This window comes from Delphinus delphis, chromosome 3, assembly GCF_949987515.2.
Source record: "Delphinus delphis chromosome 3, mDelDel1.2, whole genome shotgun sequence".
Taxonomy (NCBI): domain Eukaryota; kingdom Metazoa; phylum Chordata; class Mammalia; order Artiodactyla; family Delphinidae; genus Delphinus; species Delphinus delphis.
In genome coordinates this window covers 35,515,920-35,536,493 of record NC_082685.1, presented here as the reverse complement: position 1 = coordinate 35,536,493, position 20,574 = coordinate 35,515,920, and the positions used below count along the sequence as shown (strand labels likewise).

At 35.7% G+C, this 20,574-nt stretch overlaps 1 protein-coding gene across 1 annotated transcript in view; it reads right to left on the bottom strand.

The window, feature by feature from the left end:
* The window catches only part of GABRB2 (gamma-aminobutyric acid type A receptor subunit beta2), a 292,264-nt gene that overhangs the window by 37,171 nt on the left and 234,519 nt on the right, over positions 1 to 20,574 (bottom strand). Inside the window, exons 7-10 of the mRNA XM_060006813.1 lie at positions 17,666 to 17,803; positions 15,901 to 16,053; positions 11,995 to 12,239; positions 7,448 to 7,561 (exon numbers count right to left, since the gene is read on the bottom strand). Coding sequence (XP_059862796.1) covers positions 7,448 to 7,561; positions 11,995 to 12,239; positions 15,901 to 16,053; positions 17,666 to 17,803 — 650 coding nt within the window. The remainder of the gene's footprint in view (positions 1 to 7,447; positions 7,562 to 11,994; positions 12,240 to 15,900; positions 16,054 to 17,665; positions 17,804 to 20,574) is intronic.

Sequence of the window (20,574 nt, the reverse complement as noted above, 5' to 3'; positions counted from 1 at the left end):
AAAAGGTAACAGATAAAGCCTCTGGTTACATAGATAAATAGAGAAACCACAGCAGGGAAATACCCATTGCTTCCCAATTTCCTAAGGGATTTTAAATGAATACTGAATTCAATAGATACCTTTGAAAACCTTTTGGTATCTATTAAAAGGATGAAAAACTTTTCACCTTTTCAACTTATTAATATGGTAAATAATACTATATTTTTATTTTGAAATGATACTATATGGTTATGTTGTAGTTTGCTTTGAGTATTCTGTGGATTCAAAGTGATAAGTTAATTTAAAGATTATTTTTTCCCCCACTGATATTCATTAGTGAAGTGGATCCATAGCATCCTTTACGTACCTTTGTGTTTTTTTAGATATGGTTTTGGCACCTTATTTATGTTATATTACCTTCTAAATCATTTGGAAGTTCCTCTTTCTTTCTGCTACGATCTGCTAGAGTTTAAATACCAACGGAGTATTTGCTTTTTTTTTAAAATAAATTTATTCATTTTATTTATTTTTTTGGCTGCATTGGGTCTTCGTTGCTGTGCACAGGCTTTCTCTAGTTGCAGCGAGCGGGGGCTACTCTTCGTTGCAGTGCGTGGGCTTCTCATTGCAGTGGCTTATCTTGTTGCGGAGTACAGGCTCTAGGTGTGAAAGCTTCAGTAGTTGTGGCATGAGAGCTCAGTAGTTTTGGCTCACGGGCTCTAGAGCACAGGCTCAGTAGTTGTGGCACATGGGCTTAACTGCTCCATGGCATGTGGGATCTTCCCAGACCAGGGATCGAACCTGTGTCCCCTGCATTGGCAGGTGGATTCTTAAACACTGAGCCACCAGGGAAGTCCCAGTACTTGCTTTTTAAAATTTGACAGGACTTACTGCTGAAACTTTCTAGGCCAGCTGACCCTTTGCAGTGGGAGTTAAATTTTTCTGTCAATTATCTTAGTTTTATCTTTGGTAATTAATCTGTTTTTGTTTTCTCTTTCTCCCAGGGTCAGTTTTGCTAATTTAGAATTTCTAAGGATGTCATGTATTTTACCACATTTTCTAACATATCTGCAAAATTTTCTTTTATTTGCACCTTTCTATGTAATTGTCATGTTTTAAAATTTTCTATTGTGGTTTACCACATTGGCTCCCTCTTTGCTTCTTTAATAAGCTTTTCCTTGGTCAATTATTTGCCTATTGTACTTAAATTTTTAAAAAATAACTGACTTACTTGTAAATTATTTTGTTTTAATTTTCTAATTTGTTAATTTACAATTTGTCTTAATTACTTCCTTCTACTTTTAGGTGTTTGGTTTGCTCTTTTTTTTAACTTCTTGAATTGAATATTATATTCACCTTTTAAAAGTACTTGCTAGAGATGTATTTGAAACTACAACTTTCTGACTGTTAACTATTTTAACCACATCCCTTAGGATTAATTATGTAGTATTTTAAGCTGCCATTATTTTCTAAATGTTCTTCAAATTAATTTTTATTGTACCTTTGATACATGGTTGTATAAAAATGAGTTTATACAACTAATAAACTTTATTAAATATACTGCTTAATGTTTCTTTCATTTTCTCTCTTTATTTCCAATCATTTAAGTTCATTTAGATGCTATTTCAATTTTAGTTTTATAAATTATGTATGAATTATTAACCAATCATTATATCTTTGTTTTACATTATAATTATATTTGTCAGTCTTAATAATTTTTAACTCCAATTCATCCTTATAGAGTAATAATATTCAATCTTCTATTTTCTTTGGATTTGTATTTACCTCATTTGTTTTTGTCTGTGACTTTACTTAGAATATTTTTCCCATACTTTTACTTTAGAAGTATTTCTAATAAATAGCATTTTATTGGGTTTAGTTCTTGATTTAATTTGAGAATCTTATTCTTTTCATATGTGAGTTGATATATGTTCTAGTTAAAACAGTTAAGACAACCTTGGTCTTAAGTCTATTATCTTAATTCCTGTTCTACATTTGCTTTTAAGTTGTCCTTATCCTTATTCTGATGTCTAACTTTACCTGCATTATCTGAATCTTTTTTTTACTGAAATATAGTTGACATATAATATTTTGTTAGCTTCAGGTACACTACATAATGATTTGACATTTGTATGCATTATGAAATAATCACCACATTAAGTCAAGTAACCATCTGTCCTCCTACAAGTTTATTACAATATCATTGACCATATCCCTTATGTTGTCTATATCCCCATAACTATTTATTATGTAACTGAAAGTCTGTACCTCTTAATACTCTTCATCTGTACTGCCCATGGGGTATGGGCACCCCTCTCCCTTTGACAAACAGCTGTTTATTCTCTGTATCTATGGGTCTGTTTTCATATTGTTTTGTTTAGTTTTGTGGATTCCACAAGTGAGATCATACAGTATTTGTCTTTCTCTGACTTGTTTTACTTAGCATAATGCATTCTAGGTCCATCCGTATTGTCACAAATGGCAATATTTCAGTTTTTATGGAGGAGTAACATTCCACTGTATATATACACTACATCTTTTTATCTATTTGCCTATTGATGGGCACTTAGGTTGATTTCATATCTTGGCTATTGTAAATAATGCTGCTCTGCATCTCTCTTTAGTTTATTTCCACCTTCTTCTCTGAGATTTTTATAAGATGAATTGTCAGTTCTTCTTCTACCATAATGACTCAGATTTTCATGCTTTAGTGTAATACCATAAAGATCTGAGAAAGCTGATCTCTTCCACTAAAGATTTTGATTTACATCTCAGGTGGAATCTACTTTTTAAGCAAGCATCCCAAATGACCTTAAGGAAGTCTATAGTAGAAACACAGTTGTATAGAAGTTATCTATGTTAATTTTAAACATATCCTTAATCTTCAAATTCTTGATTCATAAACTCAAGAATAAAAGGTAATTATTGAGTCCTTCCTGTGAATGAGAAAACAAATACTTCTCCCTCATCAACAATACCATCCTGATTTATTTTTATATATCTTCAGTATCTAATATTTAAAAATATTTCAATTATATTTTATTCTACAACTTTAATTTCTGGAGTTGTATAGTTTTAGTTCTACCTGTTATCTTTAGCTCTACATGCTAGCATATACTGACTTTTTCTGTTCTTAAGTTCTTACTTTGACTCTCTTTTGTTGGGGGCTAGATTTTTCTTTATACTAAGCTATAATATTTTTCTTTGAATAAGGACGCATGGATGCTATGTTCCCTTAGACTTTACATATTGAGGATAGATTGTCTTTCTTTTGCATTAAAATAATATCAATAATATTCTTAGGTTATATTTTTCCCCCTCAGAACCCTGTAATATTTTTCCATTGTCTTATAAAATTTAATATTGCCGTGGAGTAGTTTGAGATTTTTTTTTCCTTACCTGTTGGTCACTTTTTCTGACTGGAAGTTTAATAATGTTAGAAGAATATAATAAGGTGGCAATGGTATTATATAATTTTAATCTTAGAACCCAGTATATCCTTTTGGCTTACTGATTAATTTCATTACAGGTATGTATAAACACACAATGTACAGCAGAGTAGTTAGAGTGTATCCTCTAGTCATATTTTCTGTTCAACCATTTTTTTAGCTGTTCAACCTTAAGAAAATTAATTACACGTTCTGGGTCTCTGTTCATCATTTATAAAATTATAACTGCTACAACACAGGGTAATAATGACTAATGTTATGAGATAATATATATAGAGTGTTTAAGCATATACCTGGCATTCAAGAAGTATTTATCATTATTATAATTAGCTATTGATGTCAGATTTAAATATTTTTTTCTATTTGCTTTTTGTTCCATTCTATACTTCACCAACATTATGGCTCTGCATGTTTGCTCTGCTGTACCTATCCTGTATATTATGTTTTCTCTAAGTGGTTTTTAACTGTACATCTCTTTTTTTCTGTATTTGGCATGATTTTCTACAGCCTGAACTTTGTGTTACTGCCTTGATTTTTTTGCCATATTGATTTTCTTTCTTAACTATTTTAGATGCAGTTATTAGTGTCTATGAAAATTGTTCATCCTTGATCTTTTGTTTCATATTCTCTTTCAATTTTTGCAAGAAAAACACTTTTTTAATGAAAGTTTTTAATATATCCTGAAATATTTTTTCCATTAACGGGTCATTATCTGTCTTTTGCGTGCTGAGTTCCTCTCTCTCTCCCTACGAACGAGTGAGAGAGAGAGAGAGAAAGAGAGCAGGGAGAGACAATGTCATTTGCTAGTTTTCCTGCACAGTTGCCATGCTGATTCTTTGTTTAGATGCTTCATTTATAGGCAGACCTTTCTATAGAGTTTTCCTATTTGCTCAAATATAGCTTGGGTAGATTCTTCTGGATTTTGCTTACACTAACATTGGCCCTCCTTATGCATTTCTGTCTCTCTGCAGAGCTTCAGTTTTAGTTGGGTGTTATTTTTGGTTTGCTTTTCCATTGCCATTTTATCCTTTACGGCTTTTGGACAGAGAAGAGAAAAACTGCACCTGGGTTTTTGGATTCTTATATCTCCATTTCTCTAACACTTTTCACAACAGAAAGCAGTTAGACATCAGTTTTCTGTTTCTTCATCATTTTAAGGGCTGGGTGATATGTATGTGTGTGTGTGTGTGTGTGTGTGTGTGTGTATGTGTGTGTGTATACTGCCACACTCTCATAGTAGGTACGTAAACTATAGTAGAACTTTTCTAGGGAAAAATTTGGCAATATGTATCACCATTTTAAAGCATATACTTTTTGACTCAGAAATTTCACTTTAAGAAATATATTAGGAATCAATGGTGTGTAAACATGTCAGCAATGGGGTACTTATTTTAGTTGTTTACAATCAAAAACCACTTAGAGGGGCTTCCCTGGTGGCGCAGTGGTTGCAAGTCCACCTGCCGATGCAGGGGACACGGGTTCGTGCCCCGGTCCGGGAAGATCCCACATGCTGCGGAGCGGCTGGGCCCGTGAGCCATGGCCACTGAGCCTGAGTGTCTGGAGCCTGTGCTCCGCAACAGGAGAGGCCACAACGGTGAGAGGCCCGCGTACCGCAAAAAAACCAAACCAAAACAAAAAAACACTTAAAACAATGTAAATGTCTAACAATAGGTGTTTGTTATATAGATTATGGTATATACATTCAATAAAATATTTTGTAGTTATTAGAAATGATGTATACTTATACTGATGTTTAAAGACACAAAAAAGGTAAGTAGAAAATAGCATACACACAATAGTAGAGCATAATTATTTGTATAAAAGTATGTCATTAAGTGTGAAAAAAGGACAATGCTAACAATGATTATATCTGGGTGTGGAGTACAGGTGGTTTTCATTGCCTTTGCACATTTTGTTTAAAAGACTGACCATGAATTAGTTTTACAATCATAAAACAGTAATAGAGATAAAAAAAGAAAAATTGAGAAAGATACACACTGCTACCATCTCCAGAATAATAGCAACAATTTATGGAGTGCTCTATGTCTGGTACTGTATAAGGCCCTTAACAAATTATCTCATTTAATCCTCTCAGTAGCTCCATGAAGCAAAATTTTATTGTTTCAGTTTTCAGCTGAGGAACTTGAAGGATGGAAAAGTTAAACATGTGTAATGTTACACAGCTCATAGAAGACCATGCCTGAAGGTGAACCCAGTTCAGTCTGATTCTAACAGCTACCATCATCCCAGTGCATTCTATTGCCTCTGAGGATTGTCAAATACATTTCAATGCTTTTGCAGGTTACAGGTTTAACAGCTCATCATTCAAACTTTTGAATATTGGCCCTTATTTCATACTCTAAATACGAACTTAAAAGAGAATTAAAAAGACAGAGTAAAGACACACCCAACAAAGAAAAGTATAAAGGCAGATGACATTAAGATTCATATTTCAATGTAAATCATTCTCTTTAACATAATGTTTTATGAAATAGAGAGAAAGAGTTCTTGACAAATGAGGGTCCAAATCATGGCATCGGAGAGTATCATTAACTTTCAATCCGTCGGCTGACAAGAACAACAGAGGCAAATTTTCTTTCAAATATTCTCATAATCTGAGGATTTTCCTGAATTTTCATGTAACTTTTACCCAGTCATAGACCAATCATGCAGTATACTCTGATTTTGATTTTGGAAAATACATTATTTTTCAACCATTTTCATCATAAACCCGAACTCCAACTGTCAGACATATTTTCTTCTAAATGATTAGCATTCTACCCAGAATACTGCCCAATCAAATCAGTCTACTTCCATTTCAACAATAGTGGCTTCAGTTAAAAACAAGAACCGCAGCAACATCACAAATGAGATAGCCTGAGAGAACAGACATAGTAGGGGATTGGGACTAAAATAGTGAGTAACAAAATTTCAAACACCTCTTCTCCTGGAATCTACCTAATATCATTTATCAGACTCATGCTACGTATAACACAACAAGTAATGAAGTTAAAAGAACAACTTAAAATAGTAAAACCAACTAGCAATTTAAGAGGTTAACCATAACTGTTTCCCACCCCAAAGGTAATAACAATGAGGAATCAAGGAATTTGGGGTCAGAGCCACAAAACTAAGGTAGAACATGACACTTCAAGGTATAATAATGACAGCTTCTCTGGCATCAAGTCCTCATAGGAAAGATTCACAGCGTTCAATATCATTCACTGCCTCACCAAGAAACAGAACGAAAACAAATGAGAGGTAGGCAGTAGATGATAATGTGGAATGGTGACGATCACCATCTTCCTCCTCCAGTTTGGCGGGTAATGTGAATGACAATTTGCCAATTAAGAAATGTAAACACATGAGGATTCAGAAACTGAACTCTAAGTTTTAGCCCCCAATGGGCTTTCTTCGGAGTTCATTTAAGTCAAGAGCATTGTCAAGAAACAATCTCAATTATTGCCTCTTATCTATCATTATAACAAACTGGGCCTGCTGAGATAATACTTATTTCTAAAATATAAATAACAATAAAGGAACAAGGACTTGATGCAAACATAACATTCTCACACACAAGTGAATGATCTAGGGCAGAAAATATAGGTTCCTGAATTCTAAGCCAACCTACGGAAGGACTGTATAATTCTCCACCTATTCCACCAACCCAAAGAAACACAACAAGAAAACTAAGAAATGCCAGAGTATATAATGATACTCTGCACTCTCAATACAAATGACAAGAAGTCTCAAAATACGATCCGCTTGTTTTCTTTCTTTAGCACAACAATAATGTATGAGTGGAACACTGAAGCTTAGGTTCATCATAACTACATTTAAAAAAAACAAACCCAGGAAAACCCCATTATGGTCTCATGAAAACATTTAACGTATCCCCACGTCTCAGGATACAAGTCCATAGGTTATCCGCAAAAACGCCATACATTAATTTAAAGGGAACAGCTAAACATATTGGCTCCAACAGAAATACAAATAAATGGATTAAAAACTGGCTATCTAACCGTATACAGAGAGAAATCGTAATTGGTAGTCCGTCTAGTTGGGGAGAGGTTTCCAGTTGGGTCCCACAAGGATCGATATTGGGTCCCATTTTGTTTAATATCTTTATAAAAAATCTGGAAGACAAAGTAGAGAATGTGCTAATTAAGTCGACTGATGCCACTAGATTAGAATTGGTGGTTAAAGTAAATTGGCTATAGATAAATGCTACTGGTCTCTAGAAAGACCGATGCTAACAGAGACTAGAACTTCTAAATAGTTCTTTTTAATGTATCACTTACAAAATCTAGTTTCAAGCACTAGAAATAAATAAATTTAAAAGATCTTAGTGCTCTGCTTAACCAAAAATTTAGGTGTAATGGATAAAGACAACACAGAGACTCCAACACCCATGAATGCAGAATAAAGGATGCCACCCCCCCAGTAGATCTTTTCGGTGCAGCTTTATTGGGAAAACTGGTGGTTGTGGGTCTCTCGATACAGTAAGGATATTGGAGGCATTTCAGGTATGCAAGAATCAGGGTGGTGAAAAGACAGAAGTAACTTAAAGTCTCAAATATATATACACCTAGTTATTGGCAGAAAAATAAACAAGAAAACAACATAAAGCTTAAAAGAAAAAAAGGGAGAGCTGAAAACTTGAAGGCATGAACAAGAAAAGTGGGAAAATTGATCAAGAGAAAATCCTATAAGGAAACACACACACACACACACACACACACACACACACACAATAGAAGAATGCAAGGTGTAACAGGAGAGCTTTCCTAACACTAGAAAAAGAGACTGTAGTTTTTTAGCTACTCCTGAAAACACTGAAGAAAAAATTCAGTAGAACTCTTACTGTTTTGAGGTTTATTTTTAAAAATCTTAGTAGTTAACAACTTAATTTGTCGCATGGAGACAACTGTGAAAGTAACAAGGCTTGTCAGCTACGGACTCCTGTAGACAGACGGGTTTTTTTAGGTGATGTGAACTGAATATATAGACTAATCTGGAATCAGCTTTTAAATTTTATATTATTTTTTCACTTGCTTGCACAGAGGAATAACGACTAGAAAACCTAGATCATCTCAGAAATCTTGTTAACTTTGCTATGCAACCTTGGATAGTTAACTTTCTTTCAGAGCCTTAGTTTTTCCATCAGTTAAACACCAGACTAAGAATTGTTTTAAGAGCTGCAGATAACTCTTGTTAAAATAAGAATTTACAGGAAGCTTCATACAGGGAAGAGATTAGAAAAATGTGGAAGCATGCCTTTGAGTGACAGTGGGCTCCCACCTGGCTAGGCTTCCCATTTTCATCCCTCCTGCCCTCAGGACAGAGAAGAGTTTAAAAATCACTTTAGACCATATGACATGCTGCTTCTGTCTCTAGGAAACCATCAATGGAACCAGAAAAAGTCAATCCCTCTCCTAGTGACTGATTGCTCCGGAGCATCCAACAATACTTAGTTGATTATATGTGCCTGATCTTTAAAAAAAAAAAAAACTGTAAAATTACAGTTAAAAAGAAGGAACATTCTTGATAAGAAATAGAGTGACATTATTCATGATGCCGACACAAAAGAAAGCATTGTGCAATCAGAGCCCTCTGTGGGTCTCCTCTAACCCTTCATGCTGTGTTAAAAAAAAAAAAAAAAAAAGGGAGCCTGGAATGTTAGATGGCTACCTTTAAAAAATCTAATCAACATGGCTCTAAGTATTCTGGCCTAAGAAATAATTGATAAAGTTTATAGTTGGCTTGCTATCGATTTTACAGCGAATACCTGTTGAAAAATGATTTCGTTGCTTTGACTTTAAAACTTCCAAAGTGAAACATTCCTCTGTAGGTAATACTTTTTTAGGGATAGGACTGCATCCTACATACTAGAGCATGCAGAACGTACAAGCAAGTATCGCCAATAGGTCTGGAGACTGTAAATTTTATTTTGAAAAGTAATAATGTTTATCGTTTATAATATTTTGTTAATATTTATCACTTACCTAGTGCTTATCATATACTGGGGACTATGCTATTTTCTACATTTTATCATAACTTCATAACTTATGAGAGGAATTAACTCCATTTTACAGATGAGGAAACTAAAGGGTCAGAGAGACTTTTTTTCCCCCCTATTATCACACAACTACTAAATAGAGGGTAAATATCAAACCTGACTGACTCTAAAATATCTGTTCAGAATTACTGTGCTAAATGATAACTCCTGATACCATGATGTTATTGCACACTGATCAAAGAAAGAAGAGACTCCACTTGTGCTAAAGAGTTTTAAGAACAGGACACGTATCTTACATTTTTCTCAAGTTTGAAGCCGGAGGATTGGACTAGCATAGTTTTTTAACCTCAGCAGTACTGACGTTTTGGGCTGGATAATTGTTATGGGGAGGCCGTCCAATGCACTGTAGGATGTTTAGCAGCACGGCTGGCCTCTACCCACTAGATACCAGTGGCAATCCCCTCCTCCTGGTTTTGATAATCCAAAACATCTACAGACATTGTCGATGATCCTCTGACGGGGGCGGGGGGGCGTGGTGGCAAAATGGCCTGAGATTTGAGAACCACTGTACTAGAAGAATTCTGGTATCTTTTTTATTCTCTCATTCTATGCTCTGAATTGTGGATCCAACTTCAGCCAAGAGGATGCATGGGTTTTGCATCACTATGGGGTACCTGCCCAGTGAACCATTCCCTACCTCCATCTCAGTACATTGAGTTTAAAACTACCTGAAGCTCTCCAGGTTCAGTCTGCTACAAACCTGCCACTCTCTGGTACTTAAATTTATTATGTAAATGCAAATTGGTATGAAAAAATAGGGTAGGTGAAAGTGAAGAGAGATCAGATGTTAAGCCAGCTTTGCTTTAGGCAATTTATTGAGACTCATTTCAAACTGCTGTCCTAGGAGATTGTTTTATTTGTTCATTTTCTTTACTAAAGGTACTCTATCAGGAAAATTGTAAAATGGGTTTAAAAAGCATTCTCTATTTGACAGCCCGAGAGAGTCATAATGCTACCTTGGAATCTATTAACAGATTCCAATAAATGAAACCCGGAGCACTGAAAAGAGATTGACAACTTCCTAGACCCTGTGGTTCACTGGCTTATAAGGGCCATACTTAAAATTTGCATCATTATGAATATCATCTCCTGGGAAGGAGTGCTTTTGATTAGAGAATAGTCCAAAATCGAATATCAGACCTATGGATATATGGAAAATATCAGTGAGTCAGAAGCTTTCATTGGGTTTGCGCCAAATAAAACTCAATGGCAGGGATTATTTATGGTGTGCCACCCTTGGAATTAAATTGAAGTTCGAAATATTAAAATGTAAATGCAATAATTATTGGATGGTTAACAATCCCAGATAGCTTAAAAGTATTACTATTTTCTTAGTTCCATCACTATGAACTATTTACCAAATCCAACATCATGCACTACTTTATAAACGCTATTTATGGCAGATATTAAAATAAGTCCTTGTTTTTTTTGTCTATTTTGAAGCGCCTAAATTTGCACTATGGGAAAATGCATATGTAAATATTCTGTTCAGTGCCGAAAGTTATATAACAGGAAGCCAGGTGAAGTCACATTTTGGGAGTAAAGATGGCTAGATCTATTGGAACTATTGTCGAAAGCCTCAAAATTGAGATTCTAAATCTTGAATGCAAATAAGAATAATATTTGGAGAATTAAAAAAAATTATGATGCCCAGGCATACCCCAGGAACAATCAAATCGGAATTTCTGGGGATGAAACCCAGGCTTCAGTATTTTTTAATGCTTTCCTAGTCATTTAATTGAGCACCCAAAGTTGAGAACCATTGCTTTCAAGAATAAATTAGATTTACAACTGTGTAGGAATTTTTCTTTGGCTATGCCTGACTTAAGCAACATGGTAGCCTCCTGTACTCAAATGCTTCAAGGATTTTAAGTAGTACATGTGCAAGGCATTAAGTAATTATCTGTCACTTAAAAAGTAAGTTATTCTTTTTTTCCCTTCCACTTCTTTTTCTATCCATCTGATGACTTCAAGAACACAGTCTCAGTTTGTTGCTGGTGGGTCTTTAGCACATGTCTGTACATGCTTATTTCCTTTTTAAATCAATGAGAATGCAGAGCTCAGGCCTAGAGCCTTTATTTAGTATAACCTAGAATTTAATAACACAGTTCCATTTTTATTTATACTTAAGATTATCTTCCAGCAAGTAATACTGATTTAAGTGATATGAAATTTCCTTTTTTAAAATAAATTTAAATAAAGTGAGTAAATTTAAATAAACATAAAGTAAATAATAGTACATATTATACTCATATATGGAATAAGTCACAAAGGTGGTTCTCAGATGACTATGGTTTGGGCCACCCTAGTGTTAAGGTAAAGGGCATGTAAATGTTGTACCATAAATTTGGGCCCTAATTGTGCCTCCATCACTAATTATCTCTTCCCTGGGCTTTGGTTTTCTCATTTGTTAACAAGGCCATGAACCTATATTGCAGGCATTCTTCTATGAGTTTAAGAAGCAAGGAGGGCTTTGCCCTTTGAACTTACCTTGTTGACATCCAGACGCATCTTCTCATTGTTGGCACTGGCAGCCTTTTCAGCTGCTTTCTTTTGGCGTTGAGGTCCCCTCCCAAAAAAGATGTAGTTGACCAAAGCATATTCCAGAAGGGCCATGAAAACAAAGACAAAGCACCCCATCAGGTACATGTCAATGGCCTTCACATAAGGGATTTTAGGGAGAGTTTCCCGGAGGTGGGTATTGATAGTGGTCATTGTTAGCACAGTTGTAATTCCTGTAAAAAATGAGAGAGTTAGAGTAATAGTGTTTGTATTTCCTTTCTGCTTTCATCATAGCTGGAAAGTTTAACTGTATTTTTTTACTTGTTTATAGATACTGCAAAATATATACCAGGCACTTATTATATAGCAGCCCTGTGATAGGCCCTGGCAATATGTATAAACCATTAATTTATAGCAAACATTAATCATTTGGGGGGCATTTCCTTTAATTACATTTTTATATTTATAGTTATGTATCTAGTGGGGGGCTAGAGATGTGAATTAAATGCTATGATAGACATCTGTGTAAGGTGAAAGTTGAGAATATGGAGAAGATCCTAGTTTAGCCCATGATGTGGCAGGGAAGAGATCAGGAAATATAGACTTCGGAGCTGAGTCTTGAAGAATGAGTCAGAGTTACCCAGGCAAACAAAACCTGGAGGTCAAAAGTGGTAGTAGACCTAAGGGCATTGGTGGTGGAGAGAGTTTATTTATTTATTTATTTTTAAAATAAATTTATTTATTTATTATTTTTTGCTGTGTTCAGTCTTTGTTGCTATGCACGGGCTTTCTCTAATTGTGGTGAGCAGGTGCTTCTCTGTTGCCGTGTGCGGGCTTCTCATTGTGGTGGCTTCTCTTGTTGCGGAGCACGGGCTCTAGGCGCACGGGCTTCAGTAGTTATGCCTCGCGGGCTCTAGAGCACAGGATCAGTAATTGTGGTGCACGGGCTTGTGGGATCTTCCTGGACCAGGGCTCGAACCCGTGTCCCCTTCATTGGCAGGCAGATTCTTAACCACTGTGCCACCAGGGAAGCCCGAGAGAGTTTTTTTAAAGGGGTGCTTTGTGGGGGTGAAAGTACACAGCCCATCAAAAGAATCTCAAGAAACTCAATGTGGGTACATTATAGGATATGATGGGAAGAATGATGAGCAAAGTGGAGATTAAGGGCTGCATAATGGAAAGTTACATACACAGTGCCTAATGCAGAACTTGAACTTAAAATTGAAGGCAATGTGAGGCTACTGACCAGCTTCCAGTAGGGAGGTATCAGGGACAAACTGTGTTTAGGACGATCATGAGGGTAAGCATGCAAGACAGGAAGCAGAATACCAGCTGAGAGTTTTTCAGAATAAGTAAGTGATGAAGGGAAAATAAATTAAAATCACTGTAAAAGTACTGAACTCAATGAATGCATTAAACAGATGATGTGAACAATGATTGCAAAAAATATGGAAACTAGAGGTGGAGAGTAACAGAGAAGCAGCTGTCTAGCCTTCGTGTTTCTGGGTTGGGAATGTAGGCACATAATGCACAGATAAATAATATAGAAGTATTACAAGACTCTATGGGAAATGCCACACTATGTCAGGTTATTACCACTAGTCCAGCTGAGGGAACATCTCCAACAGTGGGGAGTAGTTTTCCCAAAGCTGTAATTGGAGGGATAGACAGAGATATGCTGGGTAAAAGCAGTGGGAGTCCAGAGCCCTGAGTTTCCTACAAAGGTCCAGCTTTGTAGGAAAAGAGTGATGTGAAAACAGAGCTCCTAGGTCAAGATCACACAGATGGGAAGTTGCAGAGTCAAAATTTGAACTGGGGTGTCTCTGGCTCAGAAACCTGTGCCCTTAAACACTACCCGATAACACAGACCAAAAGTTAATTTTCAATTCTATTTTTTAAGAACGTATGTTTTCTGATTTAATTTTTTCTCTCTAATAAGATAATTTTTGCCTTGCTTTTCTATATGCTCATGAAACAGATACAGAAAAAATAAATTTGAGCATCCAATTCTGAGCATGGCCAAAAAAATATGGTTATACTTTAGATCTAGGTATTTTATAGTTCTCACATCTTTTCTATGTTAGACATTTTGATACATTTTCCAATTTTACTTTTCATTATTTCATCTAGAGCTTATCTTGGATGACATGAATATTACATGTATATTATAAAACAGACAACACTAATTTTACTATTTATCTAAATCTCATGTTAAGGTGTTTCTGACCTAGTAATAAACTGCTCACATAAAAGACATTTGACAATTTTCTTTCAAAAAGTAAATAACTTATGTATTATTCCTGTAATAGGCATCAAATTGATAACAGATTTTCATTTTGGAATAACAGGATATTTACAAATTCCATTCATTACTTTATTCAGCAGGTATTTACTGGACACCATTCGCTGTGTGAGACACTACAAATATAATGGAAGCAAAATTAGATATGGACCTTCCTCCAAGGTATCTTCAGTACCATGAGGAAAATGAACATCACAAACCAAATAAATATAAATTATAACTGTGGCTGGTCTCCAAGGTTGGTCTACAGTATTTTAAGAGAATATATCACAAGGGACTTGACTCAGTCCAGGAGGTAATTAATTCTCCTTCCATCCCTGAACCACCACAATCTAATCTCAACACAGCAGCCAAAGTTATCCCTTTGTATCTGAAATCATGTCAGTTCTTTGCTCAGTGTTGCTCTAATTTCACTCAGAATAAAAGCAAAACTTTTATTATGGCCCCTGGACCATTTCATCATCTTTTAGTCCCCTCTCCCTGACATTATCTCTACTCCTGAACCCACTCTGCGTCTGCCTTACAGGCCACCTTGCTCACTTGCTTGGCATGTTTCTACCTGAGGGCCTCTTCATCAAGCTGGAATATTCTCATCCAGACATTTATGTGACTCGATCTTCTTCAAGTCTTTATCCATTGGCAATCAATGAAGTCTACGCTGATTGTTCTAAACTGTACCCCTAGTATACCCACCCCCTTACCTTGCTTATTTCCACTCTACAGGTTTACCATATTATATAATTTGCATGTTAAATGCAAAATAAATTTACTTTTTTACCTTTTATTGCTAGAACATAACTTCCAGAAGGACACTGGCTTTATCTCCAGTGCCCAGTATGTTTGACACATAGTAGGTGCTCAAAAAATTTTTGTTGTGTGAATAATGACTTTGCTAAGGAATTAATGATTTAATTGAGATATACTGGTGAAGCACTTAACTCAAAATTTAAAGGGATTAGTCAGAACTCAGAATAATAAAGATTGCATAAAAGGTCATAAATTTACTATATCTGGAGTTAGCAACATAAAAATGTTCACGAAATACAATTTATTCTCTTCCTCTGGTGTCATGATGGAAAAACGTCATGCATAAGATAAGTGATGCCATGGATGATTTCCCAATATTCTTACTTTGTTGTCTCCTGCCCTCTGCCATGCTATCCCAAAATCTTAGTTAAGACTTCAGAATTTTCTGCTCATTGATTAGTTGCACATTTCATTTCTTTGTTTCTTGTTCAGAATAATAATTAAAAAAAAGATGGAAGAGAGCTCTTCCCAGGTAAGGAAACACAGATAAAAACAACAATTATCTAGCAATACTACATGAACTATGCTTCAATAAAAATATCAAGCTGATGGGACTAATTTCATTACCGACAGCTACATAGTTAACTAATTTTGACATGAAAGAGTTTTAATTTGTGTTTAACTGATTTAACGCTGAATCAGATCACCCAACGTCTCATAGCCAAATTCTTATAATGTGCGCAGTCCGGTCTCGTCACGCATCGCAAATTCGAGGGTAAGGAAAGTGCACGTGCACTCACGCGCACACACAGGCACACTCCACAAGCAGTCAGATTGATGCCTACCTAATGCCACTCTTGCAGCTGAAGCATCGTAATTAATCCAGAAGGAGACCCAGGAGAGGATAGTGATCAAGATAGATGGCATGTATGTTTGCAGGATAAAGTAACCAATGTTTCTCTTAAGCTTAAAGCTGAGGGACAACCTGGGATAGGAACCTAGAAAGACAATTTTAAAACATCATCGTTATCAATCAATATTTATAGGATACTTTTCTTTAAAGGCCCACAAACAGTTTGTATATCTTTCCTAAACTCAATTTTAGCTCCTGGTGAAGGGCATTTTCTTCTGCAAAAGTGGTCTGAGAAAACAGGGCTTTTAATTAGCAGGACTTACTCAGTGTTAAATATATTCCACACTCATCAGTAATTGAAAGAATTCCAGCTCTTCCCTCCTCAGCCTCCTACACTGAATCAAACGTTCTCATTCTCTGCAACTGTGATGACAAGACAATTTGAGACAGTCCCTTGGTTCCCCCTTTAACTGTTTCTCAGCAAGTCCATCCTGTACATTTATGTATATAAGAATAAGGCTGCACACTCTGATTATAGGGAAAGAAATCTCTTCACAAGCCCCAGGATGCATTTTAAGGCGAGGATCAGTGGCAAGGCTGCAGTTAGTGCAGCAAATCCCTGAAATTTTGTGAAGGTTTTCATGTGTACGCAGTAATTTTTCTAATTTCATTGCTTCCATCAAAGTTTTAAAAGGATTCCTGACCCACCAAAAGGTGGAGAGTCACTTTTCCTGAGCAATGTTTGTGGGAGATATAACTAAGGATCAGATTCTTGAAGCTGGGTCTTTTGATGGTGTGGACCTGGGGAATTACATTTTAAATGAGATATGTAACAGAATACAGTCTTATAACCTAAAAGAGTCACATTGACAAATGGTGTGTGTGTGTGTGTGTGTGTGTGTGAGGGGGGGGAAATTCTTACTAACTGAAAGCCTTGTCTAGCCCTCTTGGACTGAAGCAAGTATATTAATATTAAAGTAAAAATATTTTAAGTAGAAACTCATTTCTATAGTGTCTCGGGGGTTCAAAGAACCTCAAACCTAAGAAGAGTTTCTGTTGTTTCTTTTGCAAAGCTGGAGGCTATTTTGTATTCTTGCTTGAAGTAGTTTTCAGGGACAGGAAGTGCCTGAGTCCTTAGCAGACAATTCAAAATCTACAGTTACTGTATTAGCTATTTCTGTGCTTGGGGAATTCATTTCAATAAGAAAAATATAAAGAGGGATATTCCTGTGGACTTATTTTTCTTTTAATGAGTATGGAGCAAATTACTGCATTCCTGGGCTTTTTTGTTAAAAATCTGTGCTGATGAAAACAAGTCTGACCTCAATACTGGAAGAATAAGAATGGTAAATGTATCAGGATAATCTCAACATCTGGAAAAGATTTTAGCTCCAAAACAGTAGGTAAGGCTACGTAAAGAAAGTCCTACCCTTTGAGAAAAATGTGAAGTCCTCCCACCCTACTGTGTTTAGAGAATTTCACTGTGGTCAGACTTGAGTGAACTATGACCTGGCTGTCCTCAGTATGTTTCAAGGAATTATGATAGTACATGAGAGACATTTGCTTTGCTGGGGGTGCCTTCTTGAAAGTAAATGGATGGGTTCCAAATGGGCTTGCTGGGGAACTGAGCATTTTCAGCAGATCTAAGTCTTCCAGAGTCCCCATCTTTCCCTGGGACCTGATCCTGATATAAGTGAACCCTTTTGGCAAAATATAATAAAGCCCCTTTTCTCTTAACTATTTGCCCTGATACAAACCTGTGGAAAAAACAACCTTCTTGGTGATAAGTTTATAATCTACAATAGAGAACTGTGGAAGTTCAATCTTGGTTACTCCTGTTACTGCATTATCATCCCCACGCCAGTAAAACTCAATGTCATCAGTTGTATATCCATCTGTAAAAGGAAACACACAAACACATATACAGATACACACAAAAAAGACAAACAAAATAGAAAAAAAATAACTGTTTAGGAAATGAACTGTATAAACAATAACAGCTACAGCTAAAGGTTATTATGTGTTAGGATCACGCCAAGCACCTTAAGTATATTACTATCTTTAATCCTCACAATAATCCCATTGGGGAAGTATAATTAGGCTCACATGAGGCAACAAAGGCTGAGAGAAATTAACAGCTTATATTAAGTCTTGTAACTAGGAAGTGGTATCGTTGGGACTTGAACCTAGGTTTATCTGATTATGAACCTCATTCTCTCAAACAGCATCACATTATCACATAACCCTGGGTTGTACTCTAAGAGAAGACAAAAGAAGAGAAAAATCATTTAAGTTATCAGTACAGTATTAAATGGTACCAAACCCTTCCCCGCCAATACAAAATATCTGAATTACAAAATATTTGGATTTTAAGTCGGAAGAGAAGTGATTATGAAGAAGTGAGGCATTAATTTTTTAACATTCATAGACATGATCTCCAAATTTGATTCTGCAGCATATCTAAATCCCCCCAAAAATGCCCTAAAAATTCAAAACAACATATAATTTCCAGCAGTTTTAAGCAGTAAGTACAAATGCAGAGTGTACACCGCAAATGCACAGTGCATTTAGGGGGTCTGGCTCCATTCATCCAACAATTACTTATTGAGCACCTACTATGCTTGTCAGTGCAGTTGCTGGGGATAGGACTCTGCACAATAAAAACATGACCTCTTTTATAATGATCCTTTCAATCCATGGGGTAGAGTGGGACAAACACACGTATTCTAATTAGTAAGCACACATATAACTGCAGTGAATAAACACATATTATATTGCAAACAATGCTGTACAGGGAAGCATGCAATGAAATCCAGTGAATACCAATATTTTACAAACTCACGCATCCCCACAAGTCCCCCCAAAAGCATTCGTTATATTTGTATATCACATTTATCTCTTCAAAGAACATTTGCACCCAGATAGCTGAATCTTTACGAGTCTAGGAGGCAGGCAGCACAGAGAATCTCCTCCAATTTCAAAAGCAATAAAACCAATGAGAAAACTGCTTAAGTTTCTGTCTTTTGACATGTAACTAGTTAGTGTAACACTGAAGATGTGAACATCAATTCTTTGATTCTTAGCTCTTATGATTTCCAAAAAACCACATTTCTTCCAAAGAGAGAAAGTCATATCTCCAAAAAAGTGGAAGCAAATTATTTTTCAAAGAACTACAATACCCTCAATTTGAGAATCTATATTAACCATAGCATAGCTCAGGTGTTGTCTTAACTTTTCTAGAAATCTGAAGTCTTCTTTATTCAAAAGAGTAGCCATCTTTATCTGATAATAGATATAGAGATTTTTTGGAAGAGTTTTTGAAAACTTGAACTTGCAGTTCCCTAACAATAGGCTTTTGGATAATAGCTAATGATTTTCAAAAGGGTTATTTACTTGCAAACATCATAAATTGTAATAAAGATGGTGGAGTTTAAATAGATTATAGACCACCAACATTTTTATTAGCATGATCTCACTTACAGCCTTTGTTTTGTTAGAGAATGTCTTTCTTCATAGAAAACTAGATTTAAAAGTAAATTACTCTTGGCTTTAAAGGAAACCCCAGGTATTAAGTGAATGACACAGCAAGCTGATTCTCAGATAAGAGCTCTCAATCCTTATTAATCTACTCCATTAATATTCGCTATCTAAACCTAAGAACTCAGGTGTCTGTCCCAAAGTATAACTGCTCTTTTCCTAAGATGGCAACTTTCTTAATGTGGCCATGGGAACTCTCAGAGTCCAGAACTTCAACTCAAATTAAGTCGCATTTGTCATTGGTTATCTGAACACATCTCTCAGTTATGAAATTGTTTAGAGTCAATGACAACCGCACCATTCATAAAACAGTTTAAAATAAAAAAGAGGGTCAACTTACTCCTAGAATCAAGCTAGATATTTAGAAATGTATTGTAAAATTGAATCTGTGTATAAACAAAAAAAGGTATTTATGAAACAAGGAGGCAATAGTTTTCTAGAATGCAGCCATCTTCGAAAGAAGAGAACAAGGGAAAAGTCAACTCACTACTGCCAATAGAGGACTAAGTATAAACTAGTGAAGGGTGTGTTTCTGGTCCTCCAGCTTCCTTTCCTCAGTATTTAGCTTCTTTTATTCATCACTACAAATCTTGTAACAGAAGCTCTCTGTAGGCAGAGGCATGGGAATATCAATGGCATTTCAATACAGCTGTAGAGGAGATGCCTAATGGGTATTTAATAGGTAGAAACATTATAATAAAATACAGACTTCTGTCAAAAAGCCAGATATTTGACACAGTGCTTGCTAGACAACACCTGGCAGAGAATAGGTACTTGGGATAAATTATTGAATTAATACAACAATTATTTAATATACATGTGGATTTGGACAATGGTTGTTTATCCAGATGCTTGGCAATGTGAAGGTATTCATCATGTTAATATCTCTGTCTCTTGCTCCTAGCACAGTACCTGGCACATAGTCGGCATTAAATAAGTATCTTCTGAGAGAATTCAAAAAAATTCACCCAATGATAACATAACCCTTGAGAATAATCCAAAAATCCTTCATTATATATTTTTCCTTATGTATTAGTTGGGCAAGCTACCTAGCCTCTCTGTCCTCCATTTTCTCATCTGAAAATTAGGGTAATAATAGTAATAGCTACTTCACAGAGCAGTTATGCCA